The sequence below is a fragment of the Heterodontus francisci genome, chromosome 31 (genome assembly GCF_036365525.1).
Source record: "Heterodontus francisci isolate sHetFra1 chromosome 31, sHetFra1.hap1, whole genome shotgun sequence".
NCBI lineage: Eukaryota > Metazoa > Chordata > Chondrichthyes > Heterodontiformes > Heterodontidae > Heterodontus > Heterodontus francisci.
Window position 1 is genome coordinate 7,622,939 of NC_090401.1, and position 16,283 is coordinate 7,639,221.

Below are 16,283 nucleotides of genomic sequence, written 5' to 3' on the forward strand. Positions count from 1 at the left end.
ACCTTTTTGGAAATTCTCTCCTTTATTGTATGTGTACTTTTTCTTTAGTCTCAATATTACCCCATCTCTTTGTTCTTTCATTTTATTACATTATTGGCTAGTTTGTTTTTGCCTTTCAGTGGAATATATTTCTCCTGAACTCTGTTTTTGTTGATGCATTACTAGACTTTCCTGGATACCTGCTCCCAGAAGACACTGGGAAGAAACCATTTTGCCAACCTCAGTAAGATGAGTTGTTAAAGACAGGATTTTGAACGGTGCGATCTTCTGACAAGGACCCCAAGCCTCATTCTATTAGTGGGGTGATTATGGTTTATGGACAGTTCTACCACAGAGACAGACTTTGCCTGAAGATGATCAATATCAATGTTGGGGGCCTGAAGCAAAAGGTCGAGCAAAAGGCATTGTTAAAATTTCCAGAGACCAGATTGGGAAAGTTAGTAGCATGCTTCTCAAGGGAGGACACCCTTGAATTGTGTGATGACTACGATGTGTATGCTGATGAATATTACTTTGACAGAAATCCAAGTATCTTTCACTATGTGTTGAATTTCTATTCCACGGGCAAGCTCCATGTGATGGAGGGGATTTGTGTATTCTCCTTCAACCAAGAGATTGAGTACTGGGGCATTGGAGAGACCTGCATCCATCACTGCTGCAGGTTCAAGTACCACGAACGGAAAGAGAATGCTGTTGAGAGGGAGTTTGACACGCAGAGTGATGACCTGAGCTTAATAAGTTCTGAAGATCCCAACACCATCCCCCAACAAATAGAGAGCTTTAAGCATATGTGGTATGGTAAACACAGGGAAAAGATATGGCTTATTTTAGAGAATCCAGAATATTCTTTTCCAGCCAAGGTTTTCACTATATCCTCACTGGCTATCGTGTTGCTTTCCATTGTGACTATGTGTGTTCATAGTCTGCCTGAATTTCAGGGGCAACCTGAAGACCCTGGCTTCATGATTCTTGAATCCACCTGTATTGCATGGTTCAGCATTGAGTACATTGCAAGGCTGATGGTCACCCCGTACGTCTGCAAGTTCCTCCAAAATCCACTGAATATCATAGACTTTTTATCATTTCTACCATTCTATATCACCCTCTTAGTAGAGCATATAGATGATGATATCTCAGAGCTGGTGAACATTGGTCGTGTGGTACAGGTCCTTCGCTTGATGCGCATCTTTCGGGTCCTGAAGTTGGCTCGTCACTCAGTTGGACTGAGAGCACTCGGGGCAACCTTCAGACACAGCTCCGAAGAAGTAGGGCTCTTGGTTGTGTTCTTGACTGTCGGCATTGCCATATTCTCAGCCCTCATCTACGCATCTGAGAAAGACGAGAAAGAAACTGGCCTTCACAGCATCCCTATTGGCTGGTGGTGGGCAACCATCAGTATGACCACCGTTGGCTATGGCGACACTTACCCAGTCACCATTCAAGGAAAGCTCATTGGCAGCAGCTGCATTATATTTGGCCTGTTGATGGTCGCTTTGCCAGTTACTGTCATATTTAACCGCTTTTCAAAATATTATCGACGAGAACAAGCCATTGATGTTGTGATTCGTAACCAGGAGCTGAGAAAGCTGGCAGCAGGCCTACCATGTGTCAATATCAGGGACATCTACGTGAAGAAGATGTACTGCAGTTCAAAAAACAATACACTGGACCTGAACAGCGCGCCATGTGAGAAGCAGAGTTCCGCAGAGTCCTCAACCATCCAGCATGTAGATACTGAGCACTGTTCCCAGAAATATTCAGACTGAACCTGCCCTCCTCCATCTGTAACCCATGTCAGATAAATTGCTGCAGGTCCTTCCCATTCAATCAGTCATAAAACTGGTTATTGTGAATGTGGGAATTGCTGTAGTGCAAGAGGTAAACTGATCACAAACTAGTTAAACTATTACTATCAATATATAGCTTTAGAAAACATGAGAGTCTGCACATAGTTCCTCTTCTGTGACTGTTGCACCTCCTGTTCTGTGACAGTCAGACAGTCTGTACCTGTCACAGTTCCAGTTTTGATTGTCACACTTCCTGTTCTGTGAATGTCACACTTCCTGCCATATGACTGTCACTCATTCTGTTCTGTAATTGTCACACTTCCTGTTTTGTACGTTTCACACTTCCTGTTGTGATTGTCATACTTTCTGTTGAAACTGTCACACTTCCTGTTGCGTGACGGTCACACATCCCGTTCTGTAAGTGTCACACTTCCTGTTGTGTAAGTTTCACACTTCTTGTCATGATAGTCATACTTCCTGTTGTTACTGTCACACTTTCTGCTCTGTAACTGTCTCACTTCCTGTTCTGTGGCAGTCAGACTTCCTGTTGTGATTGTCACACTTCCTTTCTGTGGCACTCACACTTCCTGTTCTGTGACTGCCACACTTCCTGTCCTGTGACTGTCACACATCCTGTCCTGTGTCACACTTCCTGTTGTGACTATAACACTTTCTGTTCTGTGAATGTCACCTTCCTGCCATATGACTGTCATACATTCTGTTCTGTAATTGTCACACTTCCTGTTTTGCAAGTTTCACACCTCCTGTTGAAACTGCCACACTTCCTGTTGAAACTGTCACACTTCCTGTGCTATGACTATCACACTGCCTGTTGTGTAAGTTTCACACTTCTTGCCATGATTGTCATACCTCCTATTGTGACTGCCACACTTCCTGCTCTGTGACTGTCTCACTTCCTGTTCTGTGACAGTCAGACTTCCTATTCTGTGACTGTCACACTTCCTGTTGTCACTGTCACACTTCCTGCTCTTTGACTGTCACACTTTCTGCTGTGACTATCACACTTCCTGTTCTGTGGCTGTCACACTTCCTGTTGTCACTCACACTTCCTGTTCTGTGACTGTCACACTATCAGTTGTTACTATCACATTTCCTATTCTGTGACTGTTCCATTCACATATGATGTGCCTAAAGTAGACGCAATTGATTGGGTCTGAGCAGGTAGAGGACTCACCAATCAGTGGTGAAGAGAGCATCTCGAGAATGGCCACTGAGAATATGTGAAGGACTAATGAAACATGACCAGTCAGAAGAAACATCCAATGAAAGAAGAAGAAAAAATAATCAATAATTCTGAGCACTTTTTGAAAATGTCTTCAACAGTGCGTATGTAAATAAACAAAAAAAACATAAAAGGTGATATGCGTCATAATAATGTGATGTGCTTACTATAAAGTTGCCTGTTGTGTGTTTGAGAAGCGATGTTGCCGTTTTTACACAAAAGCCTCAGACTCTATCGAAAGCCCACACATGAAGTCGATGGGAGAGAATTTCCTCTGCTATTTTCAGTTTATAATTGGGGGGAGTAACATTTTGTGACAGGAAAATGAGGCAGAAACTGTTTACCCCATTTTTCAACCCAAAACTGATGCCAGTTATTTCCTTCATGCAGTTTGATGTTGACTAACATGCCAAATGAACTAATTTGCATATATGATATTAAGATTGGTGCAACTGCAAGTTTCCTGCTTTTACACTGGTGGAGCATTCAGGGTAACAAACTGAGAGTCCAAATTAGAGGCTGCTATAAAACCATACTGAGAACAAAGTGGCAAATATGATAATTGTAATTAATTTCATTCCCAACACAATCATTGGTATATATTAATACTGATTTTATTAATGACCTTGACAAGGAGATAAATTCAAAGTTTTCAGATGACTTGAAACTTGGAATTGTGGTAAACAATAAGGATAGTAACAGACTTCAGGAGGATATTGACAGACCAGTGAAATGACTAGACAGATGGCACATGAAATTTAATGCAGAGAAATGTGAAGTGATTCATTTGGGACAGAAAATGAGGAGAGGCAATATAAAATAAAGGGTGGTATAGGAACAGCGTAGACATGAGGAAACATTTTTTAATGCAGTAAGTTGTTAGTATCTGGAATGCAACCTGAAAGGGTGAAAGAAGCAGATTCAATAGTAACTTTCTAAAGGGAATTGGATAGATACTTGAAGGGAAACATTTGCAAGGCAGTGGGGAAACAGTCGAGAGTAGAGAGCTGAGATTAACTGGAGAGCATTACCAGAGAGCAGGCACAGACACAATGGACCAAACTCTGTGCTGGAAGATTCGATGATTCTATGATTGTCTTCCATTCATTTCTCACCCAAATACAACAAATGGTGCATTTCTTAAAGGAAAGCTTCCTAACGATACCACTCTGACATGGTGCTTCCTTAGTGGCCTGAGCAGAATGGGTAGAAAGGGCTGATCCTCACGCTGGCCCACTGGATCTGCCTGTTGCTGCCCATTTCTGGGCACTCAAACCTGTGAGGACTAGTCACAAATTCTGCACTTTGGCTGTGGCCAGGCTGTCTAGACCAGCTGATGTCCTGGCACCATGGTGGGCATTGGGTGAGTGGGGCAAAGAACAGATGAGGTGACACCCTGAGAGAGGGCAACACATATCACTCCCATCACCCACTGCCACTCTCAGAGGGGCTGGTTTGCATCACTCACAATCTGTGGAAGAGCCATTTGAGCTTCCAGCAAAGCTGCAAATCATGGAAATGTGGACTGCTGTTGGGAAGGCTCAGTGACAGTATCCCTGTCAGTGGTCATACTCTCAAGGTAGACTGCAGAGTGCTGCTGCTTCAGGACATGACACAGGCTGGAAGGCAGAGTTCTCCCCATTCTCAGCCTTCATGCTGGATCTCCTTGGCAGCCCTTCAAATATTTACTGGATCTGCTTATAGGTGCCAGGAATTTCCTGTTATAGCTGGCTCTGAAACTCTCCTCTGTCCCTGCAGCATGTGGTGTGAGGGGAGCAAAGGAAGAGCTGAATTCTTTTGGATTGAGAAAGAGAGATGTTGCGCTGTGACTTTGAGATTGTATGTTCGACTTGGCAGAAATCGAGGCTTAGAACGGAAAGTAAGTGGGGACCAAAATGGAAAGAGTGGAAGCTGTCTCCCCCTGCCTCCCCCGTCTCCCCACCACCACGCCTTCCCGCCATGGAGATACTTCCTCAAAAAATTCATTTGGGTTCTTTAGAAACATAGAAAATAGGAGCAGGAGTAGGCCATTCAGCCCTTCGAGACTGCTCCGCCATTCACTTTGATTATGGCTGATCATCCAACTCAGTAACCTGTTCCTGCTTTCCACCCATACCCTTTGATCCCTTTAAACCCAAGAGCTATATCTAACTCCTTCTTGAAAACATAAAATGTTTTGGCCTCAACTGCTTTCTGTGGTAGCAAATTCCACAGGCTCACCACTCTCTGGGTGAAGAAATTTCGCCTCATCTCTGTCCTGAAAGGTTTACCCCATTTCCTTAGACTATGACCCCTGGTTCTGGATTTCCCCACCATCAGGAACATCCTTCCTGCATCTACCCTGTCAAGTCCTGTTAGAATTTTATAGGTTTCTATGAGATCCCCCCCTCACTTCTGAACTCCAGCAAATATAATCCTAACCGACTCAATCTCTCCTCATACGTTAGTCCCGCCATCCCAGGAATCAGTCTGGTAAACATTCGCTGCACTCCCTCTATATCAAGAACATCCTTCCTCATTTAAGGAGACCAAAACTGCACACAATATTCCTGGTGTGGCCTCACCAAGGCCCTGTATAATTGCAGCAAGACATCCCTGCTCCTGTACTCGAATCCTCTCGCTATGAAGGCCAACATACCATTTGCCTTTTTTACCGCCTGTTGCACCTGCATGCTTACCTTCAGCGACTCGTGTTCGAGAACACCCAGGTCTCGCTGCATATTCCCCTCTCTCAGTTTATAGCCATTCAGATAATAATCTGCCTTCCTGTTTTTGCTACCAAAGTGGATAACCTCACATTTAACCACATTATATTGCATCTGCCATGCATTCGCCCACTCACTCAAATTGTCCAAATCATCCTGAAGCCTCTCTGCATCCTCCTCACAACTCACTCTCCCACCCAGTTTTGTGTCATCTGCAAATTTGGAGATTTTTTTTTTAGTTTAGAGATACAGCACTGAAACAGGCCCTTTGGCCCACCGAGTCTGTGCCGACCGTCAACCACCCATTTATACTAATCCTGCACTAATCCCATATTCTTACCACATCCCCACCTGTCCCTATATTTCCCTACCGCCTACCTATACTAGGGACAATTTATAATGGCCAATTTACCTACCAACCTGCAAGTCTTTTGGTTTGTGGGAGGAAACCGGAGCACCCGGAGGAAACCCACGCAGACACAGGGAGAACTTGCAAACTCCACACAGGCAGTACCCAGAATTGAACCCGGGTCGCTGGAGCTGTGAGGCTGCGGTGCTAACCACTGCGCCACATTTAGTTCCCTCAGCTAAATCATTAATATATATTGTGAATAGCTGGGGTCCTAGCACCGATCCCTGCGGTATCCCACTAGTCACTGCCTGCCGTTCAGAAAAAGACCCATTTATCCCTACTCTTTGTTTCCTGCCTGTTAACCAATTTTCTATCCATCGCAATACACTACCCCCAATCCCATGCGCTTTAATTTTACACGCTAATCTCTTATGTGGGACTTTGTCGAAACACTTCTGCAAGTCCAAATAAACCACATCCACTGGCTCCCTCTCATCAACTCTACTAGTTACATCCTCGAAGAATTCTAGTAGATTTGTCAAGCGTGATTTCCCTTTCGTAAATCCATGCTGACTCTGTCTAAATCCACCACTGTTCTCCAGGTGCTCTGCTATAAAATTTTTGATAATGGAATCTACAAGTTTCCTCACTACTGATGTCAGGCTGACTGGTCTATAATTCGCTGTTTTCTCTCCACCTCCCTTTTTAAATAGTGGGGTTACATTAGCTACTCTCCAATCTGTAGGAACTGTTCCAGAGTCGATAGAATCTTGGAAGATGACCAGCAATGCAGCCACTATTTCTCGGGCCACTTCCTTAAGTACTCTGGGATGCATATCATCAGGCCCTGGGGATTTATCAGCCTTCAATCCCATCAATTTCCCCAACACCATTTCTCTACTAATACTGATTTCCTTCAGTTCCTCTCTCTCACTAAGCCCTGTGTTCCCCAACATTTCTGGTATGATATTTGTGTCCTCCTTTGTGAAGACAGAACCAAAGTATGCATTTAGTTGGTCAGCATTTTTTGTTCCCTATAATAAATTCCCCTGTTTCTGACTGTAAAGGACCTACATTTGTCTTCACCAATCTTTTTCTCTTCACATACCGATAGAAACTTTTACAGTCAGCTTTTATGTTCCCCGCAAAACAAAGAACAAAGAAGAAAGAACAGCACAGCACAGGAACAGGCCATTCGGCCCTCCAAGCCTGCGCCGATCATGATGCCTGTCTAAACTAAAACCTTCTGCACTTCCGGGGACCGTATCCCTCTATTCCCATCCTATTCATGTATTTGTCAAGATGCCTCTTAAACGTCACTATCGTAGCTGCTTCCACCACCTCCCCCGGCAGCACGTTCCAGGCACTCACCACCCTCTGGGTAAAGAACTTGCCTCGCACATCCCCTCTAAACTTTGCCCCTCTCACCTGAAACCTATGTCCCCTAGTAACTGACTCTTCCATCCTGGGAAAAAGCTTCTGACTATCCACTCTGTCCATGCCGCTCATAACTTTGTAAACCTCTATCATGTCGCCCCTCCACCGCCGTCATTCCAGTGAAAACAATCCGAGTTTATCCAACCTCTCCTCATAGCTAATGCCCTCCAGACCAGGCAACATCCTGGTAAACCTCCTCTGTACCCTCTCCACCGCCTCCACATCCTTCTGGTAGTGTGGCGACTAGAATTACACGCAGTATTCTAAGTGTGGCCTAACTAAGGTTCTGTACAGCTGCAGCATGACTTGCCAATTTTTATACTCTATGCTCCAAACGATGAAAGCAAGCATGCCGTATGCCTTCTTGACTACCTTATCCAAATGCTTTGCCACTTTCAGTGATCTGTGGACCTATACTTCTAGATCTCTCTGCCTGTCAATACTCCTAAGGGTTCTGCCATTTACTGTATACTTCCCACCTGTATTAGACCTTCCAAAATGCATTACCTCTCATTTGTCCGGATTAAACTCCATCTGCCATTTCTCTGCCCAAGTCTCCAACCGATCTATATCTTGCTGTATCCTCTGACAATCCTCATCACTATCCGCGACTCCACCAACCTTTGTGTCGTCAGCAAACTTACGAATCAGACCAGCTACATTTTCCTCCAAATCATTTATATATACTACAAACAGCAAAGGTCCCAGCACTGATCCCTGCGGAACACCACTAGTCACATCCCTCCATTCAGAAAAGCACCCTTCCACTGATACCCTCTGTCTTCTATGACCGAGCCAGTTCTGTATCCATCTTGCCAGCTCACCTCTGATCCCATGTGATTTCACCTTTTGTACCAGTCTGCCATGAGGGACCTTGTCAAAGGCTTTACTGAAGTCCATATAGACAACATCCACTGCCCTTCTTTCATTAATCATCTTCGTCACTTCCTCAAAAAACTCAATCAAGTTAGTGAGCCACGACCTCCCCTTCACAAAACCATTCTGCCTCTCGCTAATAAATCCATTTGTTTATTGCTCTCGTTTATTTTCCCCTTCTTAATCAATCCCTTGTTCCTCCTATGCTGAATTCTAAACTGCTCCCAATCCTCAGGTATGTTGTTTTTTCTGGAAAATTTATATGCCTCTTCCTTGGATCTAATGCTATCTCTAATTTCCCTTGTAAGCCATGGTTTGGCTACCATTCCCATTTAACTTTTGCGCCAGACAGGGATAAACAATTGTTGCAGTTCATCCATGCGCTCTTTGAATGTTTGCCATTGCCTATCCACCGTCATCCCTTTAAATAACATTTCCCAATCTGGCATGGCCAACTCGCGCCTCATACCTTCGTAGTTTCCTTTTCTAAGATTCAGGACCCTTGTCTACGTCACTCGCCATGACGTATTATGGTCGCTCATCCCCAAGGGGTCTCACACCACTAGATTGTCAATTATTCCTCTCTCATTACACAATACCCAGTCTAGGATGGCCTGTTCTCTAGTTCGTTCCTCAACGTATTGGTCCAGAAAACCAACCCCTATGCACTCCAAGAGTTCCTCCTCTACGGTATTGTGACTAATTTGATTTGCCCAATCTATATGCAGATTAAAGCCACCCATAATTACAGATGTTCCTTTATCACATGCATCTCTAATTTCCTGTTTAATCCCATTCCCAAAATCACCACTACAGTTTGTGGGTCTATATACAACTTCCACGAACATTTTTTGCCCCTTAGTGTTTCTCAGCTCTACACATATAGATTCCACATCATCAGAGCTAATAACTTTCCTCGCTATTGCATTAGTTTCCTGTTTAACCAGCAATGCAACTCCACCGCCTTTTGTTTTTTGTCTGTCCTTCCGAAATACCAAACATCCCTGGATATTTATTTCCCATCCCTGGTCACTTTGCAGCCATGTCTCCGTAATCCCGACTATATCATACCCGTTTACATCTATTTTTGCGATTAATTCATCCACTTTATTGCGAATGCTCCACGCGTTAAGGCACAAAGCTTTAAGTCTTGTCTTTTTCACGTTACTTGTCCCCTTCCCACTATTTTTCACTGTGGCCCTGTTTGATTCTGGCCCTTGATTTCTCTGCCTATCACTTTTCTTATTCCTCTTACTGTCTTTTGTTCTTGTCTTTGATCCCCCCTCCTCTGACTCCTTGCAAAGGTTCCCATCCCCCTGCCATTTTAGTTTAAACCCTCCCCAAACACTCTAGCAAATACTCCCCCAGGACATCAGTCCCGATCCTGCCCAGGTGTAACCCGTCCAGTTTATACTGGTCCCACCTCCCCCAGAGCCGGTCCCAATGTCCCAGGAATCTAAAACCCTCCCCCTCACACCATCTCTTCAGCCACGTATTCATCTGATATATCCTGCTATTTCTACTCTGACTAGCACGTGGCACTGGTAGTAATCCTGAGATCACTACCTTTGAGGTCCTACTTTTCAACTTACTTCCTAACTCCCTATATTCTGCTTTTAGGATCTCAACCTTTTTTTTCACCTGCGTCGTTTGTACCAATGTGTACCACGACCACTGGCTGTTCACCCTCCCCCTTCAGAATGCCCCGTGACCACTCTGAGCCATCCTTGACCCTAGCACCAGGGAGGCAACATACCATCCTGGAGTCTCTTTTGCGTCCACAGAAACGCCTATCTATTCCCATTACAATTGAATCCCCCATAACTATTGTATTCCCACACTTTTTACTCCTCCCCAGTGCAGCAGAGCCAACCGTGGTGCAACGAATTGGGCTGTTGCTGCTTTCCCCTGAGAGGCCATTCCCCCCAACAGTATCCAAAGCAGTATACCTGTTTTGCAGGGGAACAGCCACAGGAGATTCCTGCACTGCCTGCCTAGTCCTCTTGCTGTGCCTGGTCACCCATTCCCCTCCTGCCTGTGGAGTCTGAGCCTGCGGTGTGACCACCTCTCTATACATGCTATCCACGATACTCTCCACCTCGTGGATGCTCCACAGTGTCACTAGCTGCCGCTCCAGCTCCGAAACCCGGGCTTGACCTACCCTTAGATGTGACCTACCCTTTACCAATCCATGTTGGCTCTCTCTAATCAGCTCCAAGTTTGAAAACTTTTTGTATTAATCTTAATATCTTTGCAAGTTTATTTTCATATTCCTTTTTGCAGCTCTTAAATCTTTTTTGTCTTGTTTTGCAGTTCTTCACATTTACCCCAATGCCCTCGATCCACAGTAATCTTTACACTTTCATATACTCTTTCCTTTAGTCTTAACGTTATCTCGCATCACTGTCATTGACCCTGGGTGTTTATTTTAAAGTAGAGTTCTCGGCCCTTACTGGTTTATACTGGTTCCATATTCAGCTAATTTATGTTTAGAATACCTTCCACAGTTCATCCATAGTCTTACCCGATAACAGTTTCTCTCTCTTCGTCCAATCTATTCTGATGATGCCACTTCCACCCCAGTGCTTCCGATAGCATTTAATAGTTGTCGAAATCTAGCACGAGGGACCATATAGTTAATTGTAACTTAATTTAATAAGGATTTAATAAGTATTTATTTTAAATTAATTTATTATTTAGTGCTAGAAATGTCAGTTAGAGGGGTAAAGTGCTTCACCTGTGAGATGTGGGAGGTCTGTGACACTTCCAGCGTTCCGGACGACCACATCTGCAGGAAGTGTACCCAGTTGCAGCTCCTCACAGACCACATGGATCGGTTGGAGCGGCAACTGGATGCACTTAGGAGCATGCAGGTGGCAGAAAGCATCATAGACAGGAGTTTTAGAGAAGTGGTTACAACCAAGGTGCAGGCAGATAGATGGGTGACCGCTAGAAGGGGCAGGCAGTCAGTGTAGGAATCCCCTGTGGCTATCCCCCTCTCTAACAAGTATACCGTTCTGGATACTGTTGGGGGGAATGGCCTATCAGGGGAAAACAACAGCAGCAGCCAGAGCAGTGGCACCACGTCGGCACTGTTGTTCAGCAGGGAGGGACAAAGCGCAGAAGAGCAATAGTTATAGGGGACTCTATAGTCAGGGACACAGATAGGCGCTTCTGTGGACGTGAAAGAGACGCCAGGTTGCTTCCCTGGTGCCAGGGTCAAGGATGTCTCTGAATGGGCAGGGGGCAGTCTGAAGGGGAAGGGTGAACAGCCAGAGGTTGTGGTACACATCGGGACTAACGACATAGGCAGGAAGAGTGACGAGGTCCTGCAGGGGGAGTTTAGGGAGTTAGGTAGAAAGTTAAAAGACAGGACCTCCAGGGTTGTAATCTCGGGATTACTCACTGTGCCACGTGCCAGTGAGGCTAGAAATAGGAAGGTGGTGCAGCTAAACACGTGGCTGAACAGCTGGTGTAGGAGGGAGGGTTTTAGATATCTGGACCATTGGGATCTCTTCTGGGACAGGTGGGACCTTTACAAGAAGGATGGGTTGCATCTAAACTGGAGGGGCACTAATATCCTGGCTGCAAGGTTTGCTAGCGTCACTCGGGAGGGTTTAAACTAGTGTGGCGGGGGGGTGGGAACCAGAGCAGTAGAACAGCAAGTGAAATAAATGAGGGGGAACTAGTAAATAAGGCCAGTAAGACTAAGAGGAAGAGCAGGCAGGGAGATGGTGCTGAGCACAGCGGGACTGGTGGTCTGAAGTGCATTTGTTTCTATGCGAGAAGTATAACAGGTAAGGCAGATGAACTTAGAGCTTGAATTAGTACTTGGAACTATGATGTTGTTGCTATTACAGAGACTTGGTTGAGGGAAGGACAGGATTGGCAGCTAAATGTTCCTGGAGTTAGAAGCTTCAGGCAGGATAGAGGGGGATGTAAAAGGGGTGGGGGAGTTGCATTACTGGTTAAGGAGAATATCACAGCTGTACTGCGGGAGGACACCTCGGAGGGGTCATGCAGCGAGGCAATATGGGTAGAGCTCAGGAATAGGAAGGGTGCAGTCACGATGTTGGGGGTTAACAACAGGCCTCCCAACAGTCAGTGGGAGGTAGAGGAGCAGATATGTAGACAGATTTTTGAAAGACGTAAAAGCAACCGAGTTGTAGTGGTGGGTGATTTTAACTTCCCCTATATTGACAGGGACTCACTTAGTGCTAAGGGCTTGGATGGGGCAGAATTTGTATGGAGCATCCAGGAGGGCTTCTTGAAACAATATGTCAATAGCCCAACTAGGGAAGGGGCCGTACTGGACCTGGTATTGGGGAATGAGCCCGGCCAGTAGGGGAGCATTTCGGGAACAGTGACCATAATTCCGTAAGTTTTAAGGTACTTGTGGATAAGGATAAGAGTAGTCCTCGAGTGAACTTGCTAAATTGGGGGAAAGCTAATTAAAACAATATTAGGCAGGTACTGAAGAATTTAGATTGCGGGCGACTGAGAGTAAATCAACATCTGATATGAAGGAGTCCTTCAAACGTCAGTTGATTAGAATCCAGGACCGGCATGTTCCTGTGAGGAAGAAGGATAAGTTTAGCAAGTTACGGGAACCTTGGGTAACGAGGGATATTGTGAGCCTAGTCAAAACGAAAAAGGAAGCATTCGTAAGGGCTAGAAGGCTGGGAACAGACGAAGCCCTTGAGGAATATAAAGAAAGTAGGAAGGAACTTAAGCAAGGAGTCAGGAGGGCTAAAAGGGGTCATGAAAAGTCATTGGCAAACAGGATTAAGGAGAATCCCAAGGCTTTTTATATGTATATAAAGAGCAAGGGAAAGGGTTGACCCACTCAAGGACAGAGGAGGGAATCTATGCGTGGAGCCAGAGGAAATGGGCGAGGTACTAAATGAGTACTTTGCATCAGTATTCGCCAAAGAGAAGGTCTTGGTGGATGATGAGTCTAGGGAAGGAAGTGTAGATAGTCTGGGTCATGTCGTTATCAAAAAGGAGGAGGTGTTGGGCAACTTGCAAAGCATTAAGATAGATAAGTCCCCACGGCCTCATGGGAGGCAAGGGAGGAAATTGCTGGGGCCTTGACAGAAATCTTTGCATCCTCATTGGCTGCAGGTGAGGTCCCAGAGGACTGGAGAATAGCCAATGTTGTTCCTTTGTTTAAGAAGGGTAGCAAGGATAATCCATGAAATTATAGGCCGGTGAGCTTTACGTCAGTGGTAGGGAAATTATTAGAGAGGATTCTTCGTGACAGGATTTATTCCCATTTAGAAACAAATGAACTTATTAGTGAGAGGCAGCATGGTGACGAAGATGATTGATGAAGGAAGGGCAGTGGATGTTATCTACATGGACTTCAGTAAAGCCTTTGACAAGGTCCCTCATGGCAGACTGGCACAAACGGTTGAAGTCACACGGGATCAGAGGTGAGCTGGCAAGATGGATACAGAACTGGCTCAGTCATAGAAGACAGAGGGTAGCAGTGGAAGGGTGGTTTTCTGAATGGAGGGCTGTGACTACTGGTGTTCCGCAGGGATCAATGCTGGGACCTTTGCTCTTTGTCGTATATATAAATGATTTGGAGGAAAATGTAGCTGGTCTGATTAGTAAGTTTGCGGATGACTAAAGGTTGGTGGAGTTGCGGATAGTGATGAGGATTGTCAGAGGATACAGCAGGATATAGATCGGTTGGAGACTTGGGGGGAGAAATGGCAGATGGCGTTTAATCGGGACGAATGTGAGGTAATGCATTTTGGAAGATCTAATACAGGTGGGAAGTATACAGTAAATGGCAGAACCCTTAGGAGTATTGACAGGCAGAGAGATCTGGGTGTACAGGTCCACAGGTCACTGAAAGTGGCAATGCAGGTGGATAAGGTAGTCAAGAAGGCATACGGCATGCTTGCTTTCATCATTTGGAGCATAGAGTATAAAAATTGGCAAGTCATGCTACAGCTGTACAGAACTTTAGTTAGGCCACACTTGGACTATTGCGTGCAATTCTGGTCGCCACACTACCAGAAGGATGTGGAGGCTTTGGAGAGGGTACAGAGGAGGTTTACCAGAATGTTGCCTGGTCTGGAGGGCATTAGCTGTGAGGAGAGGTTGGATAAACTCGGATTGTTTTCACTGGAACGACGGTGATGGAGGGGTGACATGATAGAGGTTTACAAAGTTATAAGCGGCATGGACAGAGTGGATAGTCAGAAGCTTTTTCCCAGGGTGGAAGAGTCAGTTACTCGGGGACATAGGTTTCAGTTGAGAGGGGCAAAGTTTAGAGGGGATGTGCGAGGCAAGTTCTTTACACAGAGGGTGCAATTGTGGTCAGTAGTGAGGGGTTATAATGCACTCAGATAACAGGCAAAATGAGCATTTCTTGATCCTTTGAAATAACTGCACCTGATGTGCATCCCAACACCATGTTTGAGTTTTCTTTAATTGTTGTAATTGTTGTAATTGGGTTCAGTAATTGGGCAGAAATTTTGGCAACTGATGAACCTTTCCAAGGAATCGTTGAAGATCTTGGACAGGAGTAGGAATTGGGAATTCACTAACGGCTCTCGTCTTTTGCGAGTCTGCCATTGTGCCCTTGCCCAATGTGCCCGAGGAAATGAATAGACATTTTCGAGGATTCACACTTTTCATTAAGTGCCAGGCCTTCTTCTTGTAGGCGATTCAAAACCGCTCTACCCCTCGGGTCACGTTCTTCGACAGATTCACCATGGACTAAGGTGTCGTCCACATAGCATATTACTCCGTTAAGGCCCTGTAGAATGTTCAACATAGTTCTTTAGAATATTTCAGGTGCAGCTGTGATGTTATATTGAATGGTAAATGATTGAAACAAAATCTTCCAAACAGAGTGATGAAGGTTGTTAGTAACCTTGACTTCTCGTCCAAAGGGACTTACCAAAAACCACTATTTACATCAAGCTTTTGTGAACATAGCACTTTTTCATAACGTGACCAAGCTTTCATCTGCTGAGGACATCTTGTCACAGCCTTATTAAGTTGGGTTAAATCTATACAAATGGGAAGAATACTGTTAGGTTTCGGAACTGGAACCATTCCAGAACACCACTCTATTGGCTTTGTGAGAGGAGAAATGACTCCCATCCTGGTCATCTCTTCCGGTTGAAGTTGGACGTGCTTCATGAGTGGATTTGGTCTCTTCCTCGGTGTGCAAAGACATAGATGTTCAGCATCTTTTGCAAAGTAATAGTATATTTGGTTTTAAGTCATCCTAGACCAGAAAATAATTTTGGAAAGTCTTTTTGGAAGTGACTGCTGGATTCTTGCTGCTTAATTTCTTCCACTTTCCTGATAAGATATACAAGTCTATACAAGCTTTTCGACTCAAAAGAGAAAATTATTGATTCTGTAGAACACACAGTGTTTCCAATATCTGCTTTCCCTTGTATTGGAGTGTTGTCTGTAGCTTTCCCTTGACGTTCAGTTCAATCCCTCCTGGACCCGTGTAACTGAGTGTCTGTTGGTTGCAGGCAATGTATTGATAATTTATTTATTTATTTCGAGATACAGCACTGAAACAGGCCCTTCGGCCCACCGAGTCTGTGTCGACCAACAGCCACCCATTTATACTAATCCTACATGAATCCCATATTCCTACCACATCCCCACCTTCCCTCAATTCCCCTACCACCTACCTATACTAGGGACAATTTATAATGGCCAATTTACCTATCAACCTGCAAGTCTTTGGCTGTGGGAGGAAACCGGAGCACCCGACGAAAACCCACGCGGTCACAGGGAGAACTTGCAAACTCCGCACAGGCAGTACGGTCCATCACGGTCCATTGTATAATAAAATTGTTAGACTTGCTGCAGTGTCTAGTTTAAAATTGGTGATATGT

At 44.9% G+C, this 16,283-nt stretch overlaps 1 protein-coding gene across 1 annotated transcript; it reads left to right on the forward strand.

Moving 5' to 3' along the window:
- Positions 1-308: 308 nt before the first annotated feature.
- LOC137346934 (potassium voltage-gated channel subfamily S member 3-like) lies at positions 309-1,766 on the forward strand. The gene has a single exon (XM_068010889.1). The coding sequence runs from the start codon at positions 309-311 to the stop codon at positions 1,764-1,766; it is 1,458 nt and encodes a 485-aa protein (XP_067866990.1).
- Positions 1,767-16,283: the final 14,517 nt, after the last annotated feature.